We start from the raw sequence: 23907 nt of genomic DNA, 5'->3' as shown, positions 1-23907 counted from the left end.
GCTCTGTTCACACGGCATCCGTTAGATATCATTCGTTCAGTCCTTAAGCCAGTCAACAGATACTTCTCGAACACCCACCATTGGCTGGGCACTGGTGATTCTATGACGCGAGGCAGACGGAATACTAAGGAAACTTTTAGCGTGGTGCACGCCTTCGGTGATGGGATAGTGACGGGCCGGGGGTGCTGAGATCTACCCAGGAGCTGTGCAGAGCAGGGAAGAGCCTGACGGCTGGTGCAAAGACCCCAGAGCGGGAGTGAGCCTAGTGTGCGTGAGATGCACAGAAAGACCAGGCAGCGATATTGTCAAGGGGATGGGAGGGTGTCAGAGCCGAGGTTGAAGAGGCAGGTGAGCCGTGTCACGTGAGGCTCAGAGTGGTGGGAAAGCCTTGGGGTCGGCTAAGGGGAACGGAGTATGTGTGTCCGGGGGAGGGTGATGAGGGTGGCCGTAGGGAGACCAGTAAGGAGGCTGCTGCAGTTGTCCAAGCAGGAGGTGGCCTGGGCCATCTGCTAATGGAGCCGTGAGCTCTGATTCTAGGCATTCTGAGTGGACATCTCTTGTTGGGGTGGCGGACAGGGGTGTAAAGGAAGCCAGAGCCCCAGCAAGCAAGCAAGCAAGGACCATGCTCCCCAAAAAGTAGTGGCCGGCTCCCGCCTTTGGTGCCCTGAGAAGACCAGGGAGGCCCGAGGCAGAGTTGGATGGAGAAGGCTTGGAAGAGCCCCTTCCTGTTCTCAGAGAAAGCTTAGCAGGGGAGCGGGGACAGGGTGCAGGGAGGGGGCAGGGCTGGGAAGCACAGAGGCTGAAGGCAGAGGGTTTCTGGGAGATGAGATGTGCTGGGAGGAGAAGCAGGAAAGGGCCGGGAGTTGGGCTGCCCCAGACTTTTAGCCTCCGGGGACTCAAGCCAAGCCGCCTAACCTGGCAGGGCCTCAGTTTCCACATCTGTAAAGTGGGGCTCCTGGTTCCAGCTCTGGTCCTCCGAGCGGTCAAGAGACGCTGTTGATTTGTTTTTGAGCAGCCTCTAAGAATGGACCCGGCCTTAGAGCAGGCCGATGGGGCCCTGGCCACCAAGGCCTCTGCTCAAAAGGTGGCCTTTCCGGCCCCGTCTAGCAATGGCCTCGGGGAGGCCGCAAAGCCCTTGACAAAGTGTAAGTGCTGTGAGGACACCAGCTCCTCCATGTCTGCTGAGGTCCTGCCCGTGGGCCTGCAGCCCTCCCACGGTCATCGTGGGCAAAAGGCTCAGCAGGTGGGGCTGGCGGGGGGACAGTGGGCAGAGGAGGAGGCTTCCTGGGCCATCTGGAACCTCTGGAGCAGTGCAGGGAGAAGCCAAAGCTTCCTGCTGGAGGAGACCAGGCAGCCAGGTGAGGCTCACCACTGTGGCCACCAGGCTTCACTCCATCCTTACTTCCCGTCGTGAAGACTGGAACCGTCAGCTCCCAAGTCCTCAGCACCCAAGCCCAGAGTCATCTGCCCCCCGCCTTTCCTCACCCTACACATCCACCCACCGGCAAGTCCCCTCCGCTCCCAGATCGTCCCGCATCTGCCCACGCCTCCGTCTCCACAGCTACCACCCTGGTCCAAAGCCCCGTCACATTTCACCTGGCCACGGGACAGCTCCCGCCCCCAGCTAGCTGTCTCCCCTCAGCTCAAGCCCTCCCGTGGCTCCCGTGGCAGCTGGAAGAATGTCTTGGAGGCCGGTGCACCTTGATCGCGTGCTGACCTCCTGACACACGCGTCTCCCTTCCCGTGGGCTCTGTGTGCCCGCGTGGGCCGCCACCCACCCAGCCTGCTGAGGCCTGGTCCCGCTGAGGCCTCTCCTCCGCTGCGCCTTCCACCCGGAAGCCTTTTCCCCACCTGATGACTGGTTACCTCTTGTCATTCAGGTTTCGGCCAAGCGTCCCTGCTTCTGAGAGGCCTCTCTGGCCACCCTAGCTAAATCCTTGTGCCCCAGTCATCTCTGGTCCATTACCCTGTTCTGTTTCCCTGGAGGCATCTTTTAATCCGTGAAATTTTGGTTTGTCAGGTTTGTCCGTGGCCCTCCCCCGCCTGGCCCCCACAATGTACGTTCCGTACACGAGGGACCTCTTTCTTTTAACACTATTTTGCTAGCTTTGCTATTTGCTAGCTGGCTCAGTCAGTTAAGCATCCGACTTCAGCTCAGGTCATAATCTTGCAGTTCGTGGGTTCGAGCCCCGCGTCGGGCTCTGGGCTGACAGCTCGGAGCCCGGAGCCTGCTTCGGATTCTGTGTCTCCCTCTCTCTCTGCCCTTCCCTGCTCGCGCTCGGTCTCTATCTCAAAAATAAGCATTAAAAGGCTTGTTTTAAGGGGCATCTGGGTGGCTCAGTCGGTTGGGTGTCCAACTTTGGCTCAGGTCATGATTTCGCAGTGTGTGGGTTCAAGCCCCGTGTCAGGCTCTGTGCCGACAGCTCGGAGCCTGGAGCCTGCTTCGGATCCTGTGTCTCCCCCTCTCTCTGCAGTGTGCCCCTCCTATGTTCATGCTCTGTCCCTCTCTGTCTCTCAATAATAAGTAAACGTTAAAAAAATTTTTTAATGGTTTTAAGATATAATTCATATACCATAAGTTCACCCTTTTAACGTATATAATTCAGGGGGTTTGGTGTCTTCACAGAGTTGTGCAGCCATCACCAGTCTTCCAGAACATTCTCATCACCCCAAAAGAAACCCCGTACACATTAGCAGTCCTTCCCCTTCCTCCCTTCCACTAGCCCTTGGCATCTGTTACTCTGCTTTCTCTCTATGGATTTGCCTATTGATGTGTTCTTTTTTTTTTTTTTTTAAACATTTATTCATTTTTGAGAGTGAGAGAGACAGAGCATGAGCAGGGGAGGGGCAAAGAGAGAGGGAGACACAGAATCCGAAGCAGGCTCCAGGCTCCAAGCTGCCAGCCCAGAGCCCAACCTGGGGCTCGAACTCACGGACTGAGAGATCATGACCTGAGCCGAAGTCGGACGCTTGGACGCTCAACTGACTGAGCCACCCAGGCACCCCTGATGTGTTCTTTTTAAAGCATCCCTGTATACCCAGCGTTGGGAAGATGGGTTGGTCATGTCCCCATTATACAGATGAGAAAACCGAGGCTCAGGACCCCTCAGAAAACTGACTTTCCCTTTCTAAGCCTTGTGTCTAGTGTCTTCCCCAGAGCTGGGCTACGCCTCTGGGGAGGATGGAAACTCAGCAGGAAGAGAGGGAGTGAGGTGTGAACATCGAGTAGGGAGTTCTGAGCAGGGAACCTGGCTGCGGCCCACACCTCTTGGCTGGGAGGCCACTTTCCAGGGCAGGCCTGCAGACCGCACATTCAGGGAACGTTTGCGCTCTCAATGCTGGTGGGCCGAGCTTAACTCTCTGGCTGGCCTGCGCCACAGGGGAACGGGGCAGGGACATTTGCACCAGCAGGTAAGGAGGAGGCCCATCCTGGGACCTGGACACCCAAGAGGGCTGAGGGCAGCTGGTTGTGGAAGGAGGCCGAGTCAGGGGCATGGAGGGGCTGTCTGCTGAGGTCCAGGCTCCGCCTCTTAGGAGCTCTGTGACTTTGGGCTGGTGACTGTACTTCTCTGGGCCTTCCTTTCCTCATCTGTGAATGGCACCCACCCCCAGGTAGCCCAGGGTTGCTGTGAGCTTGGGAGTACATGTGGATGTGGCCACCACAACCTCGGGAACCACACGTGGGTTCCCTCCCTCCAGACCCCTGGCCCCAAAGGAGCCAAGGCTCAGAAAGGCTGGCGACTGTCCGAGGCTGAATGAGGGCCAAAGTCAGTGGTGGATTTCCCGACCCTTTGAAGCCTGTCTCCTCAACTGTAAAAGAGGCTTAATAATCACTCCTCCCTCCCTGTGAGGGGTGAGGGCTAGGGGTATGTAGTTATCAGCACCCTCTGGGCCTCAGACAGGGAAACCAGACAGGCTTCTTGTTACCCCCAAGCTGACTTCCCTCTCAGGGCTGCTCTCATCTTGGCCTCTTTCATCTTAGGTTTAATTAGCCAGGCTGCCCCACCCCACAGTCTCTTGGGCGGCAGTCATCACTCCCATTTTATAGATGGGGAAACTGAGGCACCTAGAGGGAAGTGGTTTGGGGCTGCCGCCTGTGAGTCAACTGTGGAGCCAGGGCCCAGAGGAGTTGGGACCGGGCTTTCCAGCTGGACCTGTCCCTGGGGGTGGCTCCCTGTCTCCATCCCCCTGGCATCCCCGGCACCGTGGGCACCCAGACAGCCTCTTTTCCAGCTCTCTCTACCCAACCACTCCCTATCACCTCCCATCTGGAGGGCAGCAAGATGGGGTAGGGAGGGGCCTGCGAAGACTGGAGAAAGGAGAGAAACTAGTTGGCAGCGCTAAGGTGGGGGCTCAGGTCTGTTTCATCTTCAAAGCCGGCTAATTAGAGCCAAAGGCGTTACTGTAGCTGGTGGGGCCTGAACGCCCGAAGTTCTGGGCCCTGGAAGCCAGCAGTCAGCGGGGCATCTGCAGTGTGGGTCAGGGGCCCAGGAGATGCTGCTTGATGAGCCCCAGGCGAGCCCCTTCAGTGCCGCCAAACAGCTCTGATCCAGCCCCTTGAACATCAAGAGTGCTGAGTTCGTGCACTGCTTGCCTCCAGGTCTTCAGTGGCGAGGTCTCGGTTTCTGAGTCCGTGCTAGACATGCCGTGAGCCCGGTGACCCGCCAGGCCCTGCCACTCTGCACGTCTGCATCCCGTTGTTTTCCGGCTTCACGGAAGCTTATGGCCTTGCCCTGCCAGCTTTACGCTGGCTCGGCTGCTGCCGCAATCCTTGCCGACGGTGGTGTGGCCTAAGGCAAAGGTCAGCGGCTTCCGCCCGCCGTGACCCCGGCGCCGGCTCCGCGCCCCCAAGCCGAGCGGGTGGGGGACCCGGCCGGCGTCGGAGAAGCGAAGCCAAGCCCTGAGGCGCCCGACCGACCGGTTCAGCCGGGACTGTGAGGAGCACTTCCTGCGGGCGCCCTGGGACCGCACCTTGCACCCCCCCCCCCCCCCCCCCCCCCGCCCAGCGGGCACCCTGGGAGTCCAAAGACTCGCACCCGACGCCCCCCGCAGGGTGTGGTGCGCCGAGACGCCGGCGGGGGGCGCGCCGGTTGCCATCCTCGCCGGCCCGGTGGGCGCCGTCCACCCGAAGGCCCTGGGATCGCCGCCCGCGCGCGGACCGGACCCCGGCATCCGGCAGCCCGGGCCCACCCAATTCCACCGCCTCTGCCCGGGCCTGCGGCGGTTTCGGGGAAGGGGGGCCTGCGCGCAGCGGGACAGTTACTCAGCCCCAGCGAAACCGGCGAGTCGGCACCTGCTGGCTGGGCGGGAGGGGAAGGCGGTGGCCCCGTTACGGCCCCGCCTACGCCGCCCACGCGCCGCGCGCCCCGCCCCGCCCCGCCGCGCGCCGCCGCCCGGAAGGAGCCGGCCGGCCCCAGTGCCCGCGGCGGCTGAGTCAGCTACGGTGAGAGCTGCCGGCCCGTTACCGCGGGCGCCGGGGGCCGGGGCGGCGCTGTGGTTTCGGTGCCGGCCGCGGGCGGGCGGCCTAATGAGCTCTCGGCACGCACCCCGCGCCGGCGGCCCTGCCCCGCGGGGACCCTCGGCTCCCCGCCCCGGCGTCACCCCCGAAACTTCTCGGTTTCATCCCGGGATCCAGGCGCGGGGTCTCCGCTGGCGTCCGCGCGTGGCAGAGGGCAGCTGGGATTTGCGAGGCGGCCCTGGGGTGGCCGTGCCCCTTTGGGGTGCAAGCAGGTGCCCGAGCGCCCTCTGGCGGCCGCGAGCCTGATGCTCCCTAGCTTCTTTGCAGGGACCTGCGTGCCGGACCATGGGACCCCTGAGCCGGGAAACCTGGGCGCAGCGCCTGGGCGCCTTCCGGGCCAGCCCGTCCGCCTTCATGGCAGGTCCCGAGGGTGAGGACCTGGGTCGTGACCTGCTGAGCGAACTGAGAAGTGAGAAGCTGAGCGAACAGACCAAGGTAGGCCCTGCGTGCGCTCCCTGCGCTGACCCATCTGGTCACTTCAGCCCACCGCGCCCTGAACCTCATTTTCGTGATTCCCACCCAAATCCCCCATCTCCAGGTTTCTTTGCTGGCCCTGAGCCTGGAGTATCCAGCCCAGCTGTGGCCGGACGCCACTGCAGCCGAGGCAGCCGCCACCTCCCTGTTGGACACCCTGGTCCTTCTACCCCCACGGCCCTCGGCCCTGCGGCGGCCCCTGCTGCTGGCGGCCACCACGGCCCTGGTGGCAGGAGATGCGCTGGGCCCCACTTCGGAAGCCTCCCGCCGGCTCCTGCCCCTTCTTCTCGGCTTGGCCTCCGGCCGCGATCTGGGGCGAGGCTTTGGCCCCGCCTCGGAGCAGCGCCCCCTGCAGGCCACGGCGTGTGAGTGCCTGCGGGAGCTGGAGAGCTGCAAGCCTGGGCTGCTGGGGGGCTGCCTGGGGCTGCTGCGGGGTCTGCTGGGGCAGGAAGGCCCGGTTCAGCCGCTGAGCCTGCTGCTGGCGCTCGCTCTGCGCAACACCTTGGCGATACAGGCCAGGGCCAGGGCCGGCCTGCAGGGCCTGCTCATGGCTGGGGATACTCCCTCTGGGGGTGATCCCTGGAACTGGGCGCTAGCCGAGGAGGGGGATGCCCGCCTTCAACCGCAGGCACCCAGCTGGCCAGCAGCGGAGGAGGAGTGTGGCCTTGCAGTGCTGGAACCCACTCCTGAGGAGGCCCGGGAGCTGCGGGCTGCTGTGGCCCAGCTTCTGGACACTTCCTACCTGCTCACTCCTGTGGCTCAGGCCCAGCTTCTGTGGCTGCTGGGCTGGGCCTTGCGGGGTCTCCGGGGACAGACGCCAGTGCTCTTCAAGCCGCAGTTGGTGCGGCTGCTGGGCACAGCGCAGCTCACGCTGCTGCACGCTGTTCTGGCGCTTAAGGCAGCCTTTGGAGAAGCCCTGTTCACGGCCCAGGATGAGGCCTTGCTGCTCCGCCGGCTCACCGTGGCTGCCCAGCACCCGGCGCTGCCCCTGCCTGCCCACCTCTTCCACCTGCACTGCCTTCTGAGCTTCCCCGAGAACTGGCCCCTGGGCCCCACCGGTGAGGAGGCCGCGCCGCTGCTGCTGGGCCCCCGGCTATGCCGCGGCCTCCTGCCCAGTCTCCTGCACAACCCGATGGCCCTCCTGGCCCGCCTGCATCTGCTGTGCCTGCTCTGCGTGGAAGATGAAGCAAAGGAAGAGAAAGGCCAGGATTGGAGCCCCCGGCATTACCTGGAGGAGCTGCTGGCTGGCTTGCGGCAGAGGGCAGCCCTGGATGGGGGCCCCCGGGCCTCGGCCACCCTCTGCTTCCAGGCCTCCTACCTGGTTGTTCAGTGCCTAGCCACGCAGCCTACGGTGCTGACACCCTTGACCCACGGACTGGCCCGGCTGTACCGAGCCCGGCCGGTGCTGGCTCCGCATTTTGTGGACCTCTTGGATCGCGTGGGCCCGGAGCTGGGGGAGCCCCTGAGAGTGGCGTTGCGGCAGGAGGTGGTGTCCAGGCCGGGCAGAGATGAGGCCCTTCGTTGGCACCTGCAGATCCTGGCAGAAGTGGCAGACGGGAATGCTCAGAGTGCCACCCTCGGCTTCCTGGGAGCCGCAGCTGCGCACTGCACGGACTGGGGCCTCCAGCAGGCCCTGCTCCGGGTCTGCCGGGCCTTGCTGCGGGCGGGTGTTGGGGGTGGCCTGGCCGACTTGCTGCAGGCGCTGGCCAGGCAGTGGGAGGACCCTGACGGGCGGGACCATGCCCGCCTCTACTACATCCTCCTGGCCCACCTTGCGGGGCCCAAGCTGGGGGTGGCCCTGGGCCCCTCGCCTGCTGCACCCGCGTTGGCCTCCTCCCTGGTGGCCGAGAACCAGGGCTTTGCTGCGGCGCTGATGGTGCAGGAGGCCCCAGCCCCGATCCGGCTGAGCGTGGGGCCCCACAGAGCGGCGGGCCCGGGCCCGGTGCTGCAGCTCCACGTGGAGGTGCTGGAGCCGGCGTACTCGCTGGAGCTGCGCTTCCGCGTGGAAGGACAAGTGTACGCGCCCTTGGGGGCCGTCCACGTGCCCTGCCTGTGCCCCGGCCGCCCTTGCCGTCCTCTGCTCCTGCCTCTGCAGCCCCGACGCCCGGCCCCCACGAGGCTGGACGTGCGTGCCCTCTACACCACGCCCACCGGCCTCACGTGCCATGCCCACCTGCCACCGCTGCCCGTGAACTTCGCTGACCTTTTTCTGCCTTTCCCCCAGGCCCCCGAGGGGGACAAGCTGGGCTTCTTCGAGGAGCTCTGGGACTCCTGCCTGCCGAAGGGCGCCGAGAGTCGCCTCTGGTGCCCTCTTGGGCCGCAGGGGCTGGAGGCCTTGGTGTCCCGCCATCTGGAGCCCTTCGTGGTGGTGGCCCAGCCCCCCACCAGCTACCACGTAGCCATCCGTCTGCCCCCGGCCTCGAGGCTGCTGCTGCGACTGGAGGCGGCCCGGGAGGACGGGGTGCCCGTGGCCCTGCGGACCGATGACTGGGCTGTGCTGCCCCTGGCTGGGGATTACCTCCGTGGGCTGTCAGCTGCTGTCTGAGCCTGGAGGCCAGGCCGGGTGGGAGCAGGACGACTGTGGCCCTTACAGGGTCTTGTCCAAGAAGGGCACTGAGGGCCAGGACCCAGTCCTGTGGGTCCTTTCTTTAAAATAACCTACATTTCACCAGTGACTTTACTGGTTTGTTTTCTTTTGAACCCCACTTGGGGCCACGCACACTGGGACGGGGGCGAGAGGCTCCAGGAAAACCTCCAGACTAGGAACCCCCACCCCTACTGCAGGGGCCCAACGTATCTTTCTGCCCCGGTATGCTGGGCTTCTCCAGAATCGCTGCCCAGCAAGTAGGGGAAAAAGTATCCTTGTCTCTGCTTCCCAGAGTGGGGCCGGCGGTGGCCCAGAGCCTTGCGGCAATTTAGAAACGAGGGAGCTGGATTTAGGCCTCCTCACCTGGGACTGGTCCTTTCTAATTCCAGAGCTTTGCCGGGTGCCTGCCCCAGGGAGCTCAGGCTAGCTAGCGCGACGGACCGGACCGGAGGCCAGTCGCAGAGAGGGCTTAGCAGCTCCTTCCCGGGAGGGGGGGCTCCCCGTGCTGTGTCGACTGGAGCCAGCTCTAGGAAGGGCCTGTCAGTATATTTGGGGAGCTAAGACAGAAAGCCCATAACGTGGGCTAAAACTAAGCTGACTCTCCTTCACTGCAACCCGACCTGTGGACCTAAGAATCTTCTAGCTAAGAAAAACTAGTCCCTTTGTTCTCCAAATATGCAAGACAACTTTGAGTTCAAGTGTATTGGCGCCGACCCTGCTGCCGGGCACCAAGCTGGTATTTTGCACCTACACTGCCTCGTTTCATCCTTGCAACAGCTCAGTGGGGCCCCACACATGAGGAAATCTGTAGGCCAGAGGGGTTGAGTGATTTTCCTGTGGTCACCCAGCTGGTTAGTAATGGTGTTTCGTCATCTTGGAGCAGGCTGCCATCACCGCACCGTGAGGACAGAGACCTGCACGGATCACAGGGCGGCGGAGTCCCCAGGCCTCTCTGCCCTGGGCCAGCCCCTGGGGTGGCGGTGGGGGGTTGTGGTCCATCAGCGGTGATCAATCAGCGGTGCCGGGCAGACGATGACCAGAGGCTGGGGCCTAACTGTTCTGCTCCGGAAGGGCCTCTCGTGTGGCCCCTGCCTCCTGGGCTTCCAGCCCACAGGTTCCTCATGGGCCATTCCTGCCCCTCCTAACTGTGGCGGGCTGGGAAAGGAAAGCAGGGCCCGGGACAAGCGGGCTGTCACAGGTCAGGTCGGGAGGTCTGTCCCAAGTTGGGGCCACGGCGGTAACTTGCTGAGTGATCTGGGCACGCCATTGCCAAATCAGGAAGGGTTTGGTTCCAGGAAAGAATCCAGGAAAGGGATTTAAGACACCCGGCTACTTCCAAAGTGGCTGGGAAGGCTAGAGAAGGGGCCCCCCAGGAGCTGCCTGTGGCACTGCTGAGTTCCAGGACCCCCTGCCCTGCCTGCAGTCCAGCTCCTCTGAGCACCCAGAAGCTGGGCCTCGATCCTGAAATGTGGGTGGGCTGCCAGAGCCCAGGTTCCTCTTGGCACCCACAAAGCCAGAGCGCTGGCCCTGCTACAGACAGGCCGAGCCTCCCGCAGCCACTGAGTGGCCTCTGTCTTGTTTCCTCTGCCCACGTCATTTAGAGGACATCTGTTTCTCACACAGACCTCTAGCACAAGGGAGCCTGGGAAGTGTACTCATTTTCTTTTTGACTTCAGATGCACTAAGTAGTGATAATCCTCAGCCTCAGATTAAGATCACTGGCCCATGGAAGGACTCACCAGCCATCCTTCTGTCCCATCTGTCCACCCATCCATGCATCCGTCCCATTTTGTCCACCCACTTCTCCAGTGCTGGGCACCAGATGACCTCCAGCTCCCCTGCCCCCACCACAGATATGCCACAGCGAGCGTCGCAATATGTCCCTTCATGTGTCTATGTGGCAATTTCCCTGGGACACATGCTAGGAAGAGAATTGCTGAATAATAAGGCATGCGTGTGCTTAATTTGACTAAGAGGTGTCTGAGTAAAGTTTTCAGTTTCACATCCTCTCAGTACGCCTGGGAAGGTAGGGATGGACATGAGCCCATGGCATCCACCACAGTCCACCCCTTTGCACGCTCAGTCTCCACATACTTCTGCTCATACTTAAACTTCTTGAAGGTCATAGCAACAACGACATGCTCCCGCAACTACCCCTCTTCCAACCACGACTTCTTCCCAAAAGGGAAGACCCCAAGTTCCATCAGCCACTGGCCACCTGTCTGGACATTAGCAATGTTGCTGGCTCTCCACTTCTAGATACATTAGTCCCCTTCCCCACCTCCCTGAACTTAGGCCTGGACATGAGACCAGCTCTGGCTAATGAAACGTAGAATGTCAGTTCTGGGGCAAAGCACTAACCGCTAGCGCTCAGCCTCCCGGCCCTCTCTCCCCCCAGCATGGCAACTGTGGAAGTGTAGATTGGTGTGGAGACGCTTGGTAGTTGAGTCATGATCCCATCTCGATACACTGTAACAGGTGCACTGGGTTATGAAGACAATCATCAATAACACACTTTACATAAGACAAGGGAAAGATACTGGCTAAGCTAGATTTTACTTGCAAGGAAGAAAGTGTTGTGTAATGAGTTACAAGGCCATCATTAGGGCTTCCAGCGTTAGCAAATAAAAATACTGTACAGGGTGCCCAGTTAACTTCAAAGAAACAACAAATAATTTTTTTAGGACACACTGATACTAAAACAAGCAAAAGTTGTTTCTCTGAAATTCAGGTATAACTGAGCATCCTGTATTTGATCTCTCAACCCCCTAGATTGGCATTTATAACTTATTTCTTCTATGATCCATTGCATGGGCTGTTTGTTTGTTTGTCTTCAAGGATCTTTACCTAGTGAGGTGACCTTCTTCCCCAAGAGGTCTAAGTCCTTGGTAAGTCTGCCTGTACTGGGTGTCTTTAGTTTTTTTAGTGAAGGTGATCACTGGGCCTGGCAGTCCTGGTGAGTCCTGGGGACTCCCCCCTCCACTGTATGGCAGCAACAATTTCTTCCTTTGATCATCAGGATCAATCATCCTTTTATTTTTTATTATTAAAAAAACATTTATTTTGAAAGAGAGAGAGAGAGAGAGAGAGAGAGCCCGAGCAAGGGCGGGGAAGAGAGAGAGGGAGAGAGAGAATCCCAAGCGGGCTCCACACTGTCAGCACAGAGCCCGATGCGGGGCTCGAACTCATGACCCATGAGATCACGACCTGATCCAAAACCAAGAGCTGGACACTTAACCGACCGAGCCACCCAGGCACCCCTCAGCCATCCTTTTAGAGCTGTTGGTACCCAGGCATGAAGAGGGCAAAAAGACAAGGTAGCAGTCTTCCCTTCCAGTTCAAAAGAACCACTAGCATTCTCTGGGGTACTAAGGACTCTAAACTGGCAAGGGCCAAAGCTGGAGGGATGAGAAGCGAATTATTTTGAGAGAGAGACTTCCGGGTAGCTAAAGACAATGACAGTAGCAGCCTAGTTCCCATCTCCCCCCACCCCCCCCAAAAAACCAATATGGAACGAAGAGAAGAGAAAGATATAATTACGCAAAACCAAGCCCCCAGTAGAGCCTGAAGGTCGAGTGCTCAGACTTAAAAGTACCTGGAAGTAAAAACAAAAAACAGTGACAGCACACCATCTCCGGTGTCCCTGTCCCACCCTCACCCTGCCCACACAGGTTCTGAGCAGACCGGCTGAGAAAAGCTAGGAGAAGCAGGGAGCTGGTAGTGGCCCACACTTGATGGAAGACCTCACAGAAACACTGCGTCCACCTGACGTCTGAAAAATGTGAAACCCTGTCTGGAGTAGGTCAGAGGTTTGACGCTAAGGGAGGGATTTCAAAGTACACAGTGATGTAACCGGCTCGTCTCTGAAAACCACAGATTCCTGGAGAGCAAAGGGCCACAAGGAAGGGAGAGGTACCCTTTGGCTGTCAAAGGGGAAGAAAACGGAGAGATTTCATGGTTCTGCAAGGCGAAAGAACAAAACCAAAGGACCCCCTCTCCAAACAAATCCATGAAAGCATCTGGACTTTGCCATGTTGGCAAAAGAAGGAGCATTCGATTAGGGAGAAAACACCCAACAGCACAGAAATGGGCAAGAAAAGACGAACGGATTCTTACAGAGTCACTGCAAAATATCGCAAAATGAATTTCATCACCTGTCAAACCAAGAACAATTTACATCCCCCCTTGAAGAAACAGCCACAGAGCAGCACTCTAACCAGAACGCAATACACCCCAAACAAGTGTTAGAAGATATGCAAAACCACCTAGAATGAGAAAAAAAAATTTTTTTTATGTTTATTTATTTATTTTAAGAGAGAAAGAGGTCGAGGAAGGGGCAGAGAGAGAGGGAGAGAGAGAATCCCAAGCAGGCCCTGAACTGCCAGCTCGGAGCCCCACTCGGGGCTGGAACTCACCAACCATGAGATCATAGCCTGAGCAGAAACCAAGAGTCAGATGCTTAACTCACTGAGCTACCCGGGAGCCCCTGGAAGGAGAAATTTTAAACAGAATGGAAATAGATAACACCCAGGAAAAGAACGAAGAAGGTTGGTAGAACTCAGGAGAGAAATGGAAGAAACGCACAAAATTATCTAGAAATAAAGATTACGTTATAAGATTCCCAAGGGAGAATCGACTCAAACATACAATAAGGGTCATTGAAGAAAGACAGAAGAACAATCAAGAGAATGAAAATGTGATAAAGAAGTAGAAGAATGAAATAATGGTAACAGAAGATTGTCAAAGAAGGAATCCCATTGGTATAATCGGAGTCCCTGAAGAAAAACCAAACAATGAACCAGAGCTGATATTTAACACTATAAGAAAAGAGCAAAAAACCTGTACCTTGAAAGGGCCCACTGGGAACCTTGGAAAACCAACCCAGAACAATCAGCGTTGAGACATATCCTCATAAAACTATTAGCTTTCAAGATATTTTTATACTTCTAGATTTTATTTATTTTTAAGTAGGCTTCTACTGGGTAGAAGGTAGGCTACTAACTTCTGTCAGCACAGAGCCCAGTGAAGGGCCTGAACTCATGATCCTGAGATCAAGAGTCAGATGCTTAACTGACTGAGCCACCCTGGTGCCCCTGAAAATACTCTTTATAAAGAATTCTTGGGGCGCCTGGGTGGCTCAGTCAGTTGAGCGTCCGACTTGGGCTCAGGTCATGATCTCCCGGTCTGTGATTTCAAGCCCCGCGTCTGGCTCTGTGCTGACAGCTCGGAGCCTGGAGCCTGTTTCAGATTCTGTGTCTCCCTCTCTCTCTGCCCCTCCCCCGTTCATGCTCTGTCTCTCTCTGTCTCAAAAATAAATAAACGTTAAAAAAAATTTTTTTAAAGAATTCTTGGGGCGCCTGGGTGGCTCAGTCGGTTAAGCGTCTGACTTTGGCTCAAGTCACGATCTCATGGTCCGTGAGTTCGAGCCCCCTGTCGGGCTCTGTGCTGACAGCTCAAAGCCTGGAGCCTGTTTCAGATTCTGTGTCTCCCTCTCTCTCTCTGACCCTCCCCCGTTCATGCTCTTTCTCTCTCTGTCTCAAAAATAAAATAAATAAACATTAAAAAAAAAAAAAGAATTCTTGGGGCACCTGGGTGGCTCAGTCGGTTGAGCGTCCAACTTCGGCTCAGGTCATGATCTCGCGGTCTGTGAGTTCAAGCCCCGCGTCTGGCTCTGTGCTGACAGCTCGGTGCCTGGAGACTGCTTCGGATTCTGTGTCTCCCTCTCTCTCTGCCCCTCCCCCGCTCATGCTCTGTCTCTCTCTGTCAAAAATAAATAAACATTAAACAAAATTTTAAAAAAAGAATTCTTGGGGCGTCCAACTCTTGATTTCGGTTCAGGTCATGATCTCACAGCTCGAGAGTTCGAGCCCCACATCAGGCTCCATGCTGACTGTGCAGAGCCTGCTTAGGATTTTCTCTCTCTCTCTCTCTCTCTCCCTGCCCTTCCCCCACCCCCAAAAAAATCTTAAAAAAAAAAAAAGAATTCTTAAGATCTTCAGGAAGAAAGATCAAATAACTTACAAAGACAGAAGAATCAGAATGGCATCAGATTTTTAAAAGCCAAAATACAGGGGCACCTGGGTGACTCAGTCGGGTAAGCGTCCAACTCTTGATTTGGGTCCAGGTTATGTATGATCTCACGGTTTGTGAGATTGAGCCTCAAGTCAGGCTCTGTGCTGACAGAGTGGAGCCTGCTTGAGATTCTCTCTCTCCCTCTTTCTGCCCCTCACCCCTCTCAAAATAAATAAATAGACTTAAAAAAAATAAAAGCGAATAAAGCGATACAATAATGGAACAGCTTTTTTTTTTTTTAACGCTTATTGATTTTTGAGACAGAGAGAGAAAGAGCATGAACAGGGGAGGGTCAGAGAGAGGGAGACACAGAATCTGAAACAGGCTCCAGGCTCTGAGCTGTCAGCCCAGAGCCCGACGCGGGGCTCGAACTCACGGACCGCGAGATCATGACCTGAGCGGAAGTCGGCCGCTTAACTGAGCCACCCAGGCGCCCCTAGCATTTTTTTTTTAACCTTCTATTTTTTAAAGCATGAACCAAGGATTTTATATTCAAACAAGTTGTCCTTCAAGTATCAAGGCCATAGGAAACAGTTTTCTGTTTTTCAGCAACTACTTCGGGAAGTCTGCACCCGTGAGCCAATCTGGTAGAGAATGCACTTTACCCACCCTAGAGATGATGCAAATAATATACATACGTATGACTTAAGGCTAAAAAAAGGTGGCATGGGGGAAAAAGTAAACATGTTACATATTGTGATAATTAGTGTAATTCAAAGCGTGGGAGAAGAAGGGAGAGGGAGAAAGGAAAATAGGATGAAATTCACTGATGTCTGTTTGGGTGCCTCTCCGCTCCAAATTCACTCTTAACGGACCGCTCTGTGAAAATACGCTGGGGCCATTTAAATCCGGGTCTTTGCCGGCTGGCTCACTCTTAAACTTGCCAGCAGAGGGCGCAGAGGAGCCAGGGCAGAAGGAAGTTTTCTTTCCACCTTCTGAAGGGTCTCACCAGACCGTCTCGTGAAGCTTCTCCAGGACCCGTGGCTCCTCGGGCATCAAGCACCCAGGGCACCCATGGCTCTGCCGGCACCAGCCTCCTCTAGCGCCCAACAGCCAGCCGTTAGCAGCTTCCCAGTACCTCCCCTTGGACTGTTTTGGCGCAAAGTATCTCCACTGAGACACCTGCCCATCGACAGCTTTCCGTGGCACCCTACAGAATGGTTTTCCAGCAAGTTCCACCTGCACCACAGTTGACTTCGCTAACACCCTGTGAGCCACAGTCATGCTCTGTCCAACCAGATCTGGGTCTCAGACCTATGCGTGGGAAGAGAGGTATCTCCTGGGCACAGCCTTGCTGTAAATGGGGGGTGGGAGGGCTGCTCCTTATATCTGCTATTTCTTTCTGTGTGTTTTTTTTTTAAAATGTTTATTTATTTTAGAGCTAAAGAGTGCCAGCGGCGGAAGGGCAGAGAGAGGAGGGGACAGAGGATCCAAAGCAGGCTCCACGTTGTCAGCACAGAGCCGGCTGCAGGGCTCGAACTCGCGAACTATGAGATCCTGACCTGAGCCGGAATTGGACGCTTAACTGACTGAGACACCCAGGCACCCCAACATCTGCTATTTCTATATTCGTTGGAGTTATTATTGGCCAATGCCTTGGTACTTCGGTCCCTTGTTATAATTAATAATTCTTTATATCAAACTCCCCCTGTTCAAATTACTGTGTGATTTCTCTCCAGATTGGACTTTGACTGAAAGAACAGACAATAAGTAGGAGTTAAAGGTACCAGTAAAAATGGATAAGCCAGACAGAGTTTTGAAATTGAGGTTTTTGGTTTTTTTTTTAAGGTATAAATACAATGGTAAACACTAGAACAAAAATATAAGCCTTCCTAAATACCAATTTATCTTATAAATTAAAGATCAAAAAATACAACTCAAATATCAAATAGAACAAATAAGCATAATTATAAAATATTATGACAGAGAGTTATTACCAAACACACCAATTATATTGATAAGTGTAAATGTAAGGTTTAACTCACCTATTTTCTTCTTTAATTTTTAATGTGGCTGAAATAGCAAGACCCAACGATGTTATCTACAAGAAAAGCACCTCGAGCAACATGATTCAGAGAAACTAAAGATAAGGGACAAAGGTATACCAGGCAAATGGAAACAAAAAATCAGAGGTAGTGCTCTTGATCTAAAACAAAGTAGGATTCAAGCTGCAAAGCATTAAACCTGACAAAAAGGGCAATTTTAAATATTAAAAGCCACAATTTACAACCACGCTGTGACATTTGTCACGGTATTTATGCGCCACATAGCATAACAAACTTTTTTCTTTTAGTAACCTCTACGCCCAATGTGGGGCTTGAACTCCTGACGCGGAGATCAAGAGTCGCAGGCTCTTCCAACTGAGCCAGCCAGGTGCTCCAGTAAACACTTTCCAGATACAAAAACTACAGGTGATGCAAATAAATATAGATAGAAATACGCTAATTACAGGAGATTTTAATATATCACACTCAAAATAAGACAGAGGAAAAAAGGACCAAAAATAAGGAATGACATTGAAGACATAAACAACATAATCAATATAGTAGATCTCAAGAATGCCTATTGAACTCTATACACTAGCAAGGAACAATCCAAGAAGGAAATTAAGGGGACACGTGGATGGCTCTATAGGTTAAGCGTCCAACTTCAGCTCAGGCCATGATCTCATGGTTCGTGAGTCTGAGCTCCACATCGGGCTCTGTGATGACAGCTCAGAGCCCGGAGCCTGCTTCAGATTCTGTGTCTCCCTCTCTCTCTGCCCCTCGCCTGCTCACCCTCTGTCTCTTTCTCAAAAATATATAAACATTAAAAAAAATTTTTTCATCAAAAAGGAAATTAAGAAAAAATTCCATTTATAATAGCACCAAAAAGAATAAAATACTTCAGAATAAATTCGATCAAGGAAATGCAGGAGTTATACCCTAAAAACTACAAAATATTTCTGAAAGAAATTGAACAAGACACAAATAATGGGAAGGCATCTATGTTTATGGATTGAAAGGCTGAATATTGTTAAGATGGCGATACTCCCGCCAAATGATCCACAGCTTCGGTGCGGTCCTCATATCACAATCTGAATGGCTTTTGCAGAAACAGAAATGCTGATCCTAAAATTCATATGTAACTTCAAAGGCAAAAAATAACTGACAATGGATCGGGGACCTAAATGTAGGAGCTAAAGCTATAAAACAGAAGAAAAGATACGGGTAAATTTTCATGACCTTAGACTTGGCAATGGTTTCTTAGATATGACACCAAAAAGCATAAGCAGCAACACAGACAAACTGGACTTCATCAAAAATTCTAAGGGGCGCCTGGGTGACCCAGTCAGTTAAGCGTCTGACTTCGGCTCAGGTCATGAGCTCATGGTTTGTGAGTTCGAGCCCTGTGTCGGGCTCTGTGCTGACAGCTCGGAGCCTGGAGCCTGCTTTGGATTCTCTGTCTCCCTCTCTCTCTGCCCCTCCCCCACTCATGCTCTCTCTCAAAAATAAATAAACTTAAAAAAAAAAATCTAAACTTTGTGCATCGAGGGACACTCTCAGGAAAGTGAGAAGACAACCCAAAGAATGGGTTGCAAGTCATATATCTGAAATATTGAAAATTTCAAATATTTGCAAGTCATATATCTGAAAGGGTATAGTATCCAGACGTATCAAGAACAATTACAATTCAACAACAAAGAGACACACAACCCAATCAAAAAATGTGCAAAGGGCTAGAATAGATATTTCCCTTAAGGAGATATGTAAGTGGCCGAGAAGCACATGAAAAGATGCTCAGCCTAATAAATCATCAGGGAAATACAAATCCAGTTCAAAGCACCGAGAGAGAACTTGTGAAGATACAGTGAGAAGGCGACCATCTACAAGCCAGGAAAAGAAGGGTCACCAGAAACCAACCTTGATGGCACCTTGATCTTGGATTGCTAGCTTCCAGAGCTGTGAGAAAATGGATTTCTGTTGTGTAATCCACAAGTCTATGGTCTTTGGTGACGGCAGCTCTAGCTAATACCCACTCGAGTACACACGCAAGAGAGATGAAAACATGTTAACACGAAACGGGCATGTGAATGTTCATCATAGCATTGTTCATAATGGCCAAGAAGCAGGAACAACCTAATGGCCATCGCTAAATAAATGGATAAACCAAATAGGGTATATCTGTACAGTGGAATATTAGTCAACCATAAAAAGAAACGGAGTCCTGACACGTGCTATAACACAGATGAACCTCGAACACGTGACACTAAGTGAGAGAAGCCAGAACCAAAAAGCCACGTACTGTGTGAGATCGTTGTTATGAAATTTCCAGAATAGGCAAATCCCCAAAGACGGAAAGCAAATTAATGGTTGCCAGAGACTGGAGGAAGTAGCCAACAAGAAGTGTCTGCAAATGGAAATAGCATTTCCCTTTGGCGGGATGGAAATACTCTGGAGTCTGATCATTGTGGTGGTTTCGTAATGGTGGGATTATACTAAAATGACTAAATTTTGTACTTTAAAGGGGTGAATTTTACGGTATGTGAACTGTCAATAAGACATTTTTTTTTACATTTTTTTTAACATTTATTTATTTTTGAGACAGAGACAGAGCATGAACGGGGGAGGGGCAGAGAGAGAGGGAGACGCAGAATCGGAAGCAGGCTCCAGGCTCCGAGCCATCAGCCCAGAGCCCGACGCGGGGCTCGAACTCACGGACCGCGAGATTGTGACCTGAGCTGAAGTCCGATGCTCAACCAACGGAGCCACCCAGGCGCCCCACCCGTCAGTTCTTAAATGGTGGGGGAAGCGTGAGGAGGGACAGAGCATTTGCATAGCCTCAAAATAGCTCCCTATAAGACCCTGATGAATTATAAAATAAAACACAGTGACTCTAAAGGGGAGAACCGTGAGAGACACCACCCTCCCCAAGTGATTGGAGTGAGCACAGCAGTAATAAGCGCACCCGGGGCACCTGGCTGGCTCGGTCGGTGGAGCGCACGACTCTTCATCTCACGGTTGTGGGTTCGAGCCCCACGCTGGGTGTAGGGAGTACTTCAAAACAAACGCTTAAAAAGGGCAGTGATATGCTGATGGAGAAGCGCACAGTAGCAATTCCGTGGCATTTTTTGCCAAAATACATATCTTCAGTCCACTGGGGAGAAAAACATCAGGCCAATCCAAACGGAGCGATATGCTACACAATGACTGGCCGGCGCTCTTCGCGAGTGTCACGGTCATAAAAGAAAAAGAATGACTCAAGATATGGGATATGTGATCCTGGACCAGATCCTGGTCAGATCCTGGGCCAGAAAATGGGCATTGATGCGAAGGCTGGCAAAATTTGAATCTTGTCTGCAGATTCGTTTATAGTATTGCCCCGCTAATTCCCCGGTTTTGATCGTTGCGCCCTGGCTACCTAGGATGTTAACATTAGGAGAAGCCGAGCGAAGGGTATTTGGGAACTCTTTCAAGTGTTCTGTAAGTTTAAAACTAGTTTGGGGCCCCTGGGTGGCTCAGTCGGTTAAGCGTCCGACTTCAGCTCAGGTCACGATCTCGCGGTCCGTGAATTCGAGCCCCTCGTCAGGCTCTGGGCTGATGGCTCAGAGCCTGGAGCCTGCTTCCGGTTCTGTGTCTCTCTCTGTCTCTGCCCCTCTCCCGTTCATGCTCTGTCTCTCTCTGTCTCAAAAATAAATAAACGTTTAAAAAATTAAAAAAAAAAAACCTAGTTCAAATAAAAGTTTCTTACAAATTGTGAGACAATTGTTGTATATGATTGTATACTTATATGTATATATCCCACTTTTATCCCTTGGTTTTCAGACCCTTGTAGCATGTCCGGTTAGTACCAGCTTAGGATACACAACTACCTGTAAGCCAAACTTGAACTTGAACTTCATGTAGAGCCACACTGCTGGCCAACCGGATGTCCACTTCTCCTTCTGGACTCCTGCCAATGGGCTGTTTTTAATTTTTTTTTTCGAGGGGAAGATATTTTTAAAAAATTTGTTTTAATGTTTATTCATCTTTGAGAGACAGAGAGAGACAGAGCATGAGCGGGGAAGAGGCAGAGAGAGGGAGACACAGAATCCGAAGCAGGCTCCAAGCTCCGAGCTGTCAGCACAGAGCCCAACGCAGGGCTCGAACTCACGGACCGTGAGCTCATGACCTGAGCCGAAGTAGGGCGCTCAACCGACTGTCACCCAGGCGCCTCGGGAAGATCTTTTTTTAAAAAAGAAACAAAGAGGGGCGCCTGGGCGGCGCAGTCGGTTAAGCGTCCGACTTCAGCCAGGTCACGATCTCACGGTCCGTGAGTTCGAGCCCCGCGTCAGGCTCTGTGCTGACAGCTCAGAGCCTGGAGCCTGCTTCAGATTCTGTGTCTCCCTCTCTCTCTGCCCCTCCCCCGTTCATGCTCTGTCTCTCTCTGTCCCAAAAATAAATAAACGTTGAAAAAAAAATTAAAAAAAAAATAAATAAATAATAAAAATAAAATAAAAAGAAACAAAGAAAGTGCAACAAACAAAACAGTTGAAACATGGTTCAAATTGATCCAACTATATCAATAATCACTATCTTTTTGAGTACACCCAGTGAAAGACAGAAAGTGTCAGCATGAATTAAAAAAAAAAAAAAAAAAAAAAGCCCCAGGCGGGCGCCTAGGTGGCTCCGTTAGTTGAGCATCCGAGACTCTTGGTTCCAGCTCAGGTCATGATCTCACGGTTCACGGATTCGTGCCCTACATTGTGTTCTGCAGCTAGCAGCACAGAGCCCGCTTGGGATTCTGTCTCTCTCTCCCTCTCTCTCTGTCCCTCCCCCTCTAGTGCTGTCTCTCTCAAAATAAATAAACTTAAAAAAAAAAAAAAAAGACCCAAGCCTATGTTGTCTGTAAGAGATCCACTCTAAATATCAAGACACCAGAGAAAAGGATAAAGACAGATAAACCATGCGGACGCTGCTCCAAACAAAGCTGGACCAGCTATGTTAATTTCAGACAAAGCAGGCTTCAGAACAAGGAAAATTATCAGGGATAAAGAAGGGCGTTATAGAATGATAAAAGGGTCAATTTTCCAAGAAGACTTAACAATCTTTAATGGGTATGCGATACGCCTAGCAACAGCATCAAAACATATGAGGCAAAAACCTTGACAGAACCGAAAGGAAAAAATAGATAAATGCACTACATGTGGGAGACTTCCATACCCTTTCATCAGGAACAGCCAGCTCAAGCAGGCAGAAGATCAGTGATGATGCAGTTGAACTGAACAGTACCACTAATCCATTGGACTTATAGAATACTTCTATAGATTATAGAATAGTTATAGATTACAGAGTACTGCATCCAACAGCAGAATACGTATTCTTCTCAAGTGCAGGTGGAGCATTCACCAAAAAAGACCACATCTGGAGCCATGAAACACACCTTAACAAATTAAAAAAAAAAAAAATAGAAATCTGTTCTTGGACCAGTAGAATTAAACTAAAAATCAATGACAGAAAGATAGCTGGAAAAGTCCCAAATATTTGGAAAGTAACCAGCCCCCTTCTATTTTTTTTTTAATGTTTATTTATTTTTGAGACAGAGAGAGACAGAGCATGAACGGGGAAGGGGCAGAGAGAGAGGGAGACACAGAATCAGAAGCAGGCTCCAGGCTCTGAGCCATCAGCCCAGAGCCCGACGCAGGGCTCGAACTCACGGACCGCGAGATCGTGACCTGAGCTGAAGTCGGACGCTTAACCGACTGAGCTACCCAGGTGCCCCAACCAGCCCCCTTCTAAATAACACATGGGTCAAAGAAGTCTCAAGAGAAAATTTAAAATATCTTGAACTAAATGAAAATAAAATGTAACTTGTCAAAATCTGTGGGATGCAGTGAAAATTATACTTCGAGGTTTTTGGCATTGAATGCACGATTAGAAAAGAAGAAAGATCTAAGAATCAATAATCTAAGCTTCTGCTTTAGGAAACTCGAGAAAGAAGAGTAACATAAGCCTAAAGCAAGCAAAGGAAAAGAAATAACCCAAATTAGAGCAGAAATCAATGAAATTGAAAGCAGGAAATCAACAGAGAAAATCAATGAAACCAAAAGTTGATTCTGTGAAAAGATCAGTAAAAATTGTTAAGCTTCTAGCCGAACTAAGAAAAAAAGAGTAAAGACACAAATCACTAATACCAGAAAGAAAAAGGGGTCATCACTCCTGATCCCGTGGCCATTAAAAGGATAATAAAGGGGGTGCCTGCATGGCTCAGTCCAGCGTCTGACTCTTGATTTCGGCCTAGGGCATGATCTCACAGTTTGGGAGTTCGAGTCCTGAGTCAGGCTCAGTACTCTGCATTAACGGTGCGGAGCCTGCTTGGGATTCTCTGTCTCCCTCTCTCTCTCTCTGTCCCTCCTCTGCTCACTCTCTCTCTCTCTCTCAAAGTAAATAAACATTTAAAGTAAAATAAAGTAGAAAAATAAAGAAAAGACTAATAAAGAAATATTACAAACAACTCAATGTGGACAATCTGATAAATGAAATAGATCAATTCCTTGAATGATACAAAGTAACAAAACTTTTCCAAAAGCTTATTTTGAGAGAGAGAGAGAGACAGAGAGAGAGACAGAGAGAGAGAATGTGAGGGGAAGGAGCAGGGAGGGAGAGAGAGAATCCCAAGCAGGATCTGTGCTGTCAGTGATGGATGTCTTAATTAACTAAATGAGAGGAATCCTTCACAGTGTATACATGTATCAAATCATCATAATGTACAATTTAAATATCTCACAATTTAGCAATAATACTTCAATAAATCTGAAAAAGAAAAAATTATTAAAAAAATTTTTTAAACATTTATTTATTTTTGAGAGAGAGAGAGAGACAGAGCATGAGCAGTGGAGGGGCAGAGAGACAGAGAGGGAGACACAGAATCTGAAACAGGCTTCAGGCTCTGAGCTGTCAGCACAGAGCCCAACTCAGGGCTCAAACTCAGGAACGGCGAGATTGTGACCTAGGCCGAAGTCAGAAGCTTAACCAACTGAGCCACCCAGACACCCCTATTTTAAAATAAACAACACAAAATAATTAACAACCTTCCAAAAAAAAAAAAAAAGAAAGAAAGCAAGAAAGCACCAGGCCCAGATGGCTCTGCTAGTGAATTCTAGTGGTGAAAACCCATTTAAAAAAACTGAAAATTTTTTGTTTCCGATTCTGTGTCTCCCTCTCTCTCTGCCCCTCCCCTGTTCATGCTCTGTCTCTCTCTGTCCCAAAAATAAATAAAACGTTGAAAAAAAAAATTA

General features: G+C 52.2%; 1 protein-coding gene across 1 annotated transcript; it reads left to right on the top strand.

Annotated features, from left to right (window-relative positions):
* The first annotated feature begins 5374 nt into the window (after positions 1-5374).
* On the top strand, positions 5375-8667 carry AP5B1 (adaptor related protein complex 5 subunit beta 1). Its single transcript, XM_043582547.1, has 3 exons — positions 5375-5443; positions 5786-5953; positions 6057-8667. The coding sequence occupies exons 2-3, from the start codon at positions 5804-5806 to the stop codon at positions 8535-8537; spliced, it is 2631 nt and encodes an 876-aa protein (XP_043438482.1). The 5' UTR covers positions 5375-5443; positions 5786-5803; the 3' UTR covers positions 8538-8667.
* The last annotated feature ends 15240 nt before the right edge of the window (positions 8668-23907 follow it).

Source organism: Prionailurus bengalensis, chromosome D1, assembly GCF_016509475.1.
Source record: "Prionailurus bengalensis isolate Pbe53 chromosome D1, Fcat_Pben_1.1_paternal_pri, whole genome shotgun sequence".
Classification (NCBI taxonomy): domain Eukaryota; kingdom Metazoa; phylum Chordata; class Mammalia; order Carnivora; family Felidae; genus Prionailurus; species Prionailurus bengalensis.
This window is presented reverse-complemented; position numbering and strand designations above follow the sequence as displayed.

Coding starts and splice junctions, on each gene's coding strand:
- AP5B1 (XM_043582547.1), top strand. CDS start 5,804: ATGGGACCCCTGAGCCGGGAAACCTGGGCGCAGCGCCTGGGCGCCTTC. Junction 5,954..6,056: donor AGCTGAGCGAACAGACCAAG/GTAGGCCCTGCG, acceptor CCCCATCTCCAG/GTTTCTTTGCTGGCCCTGAG.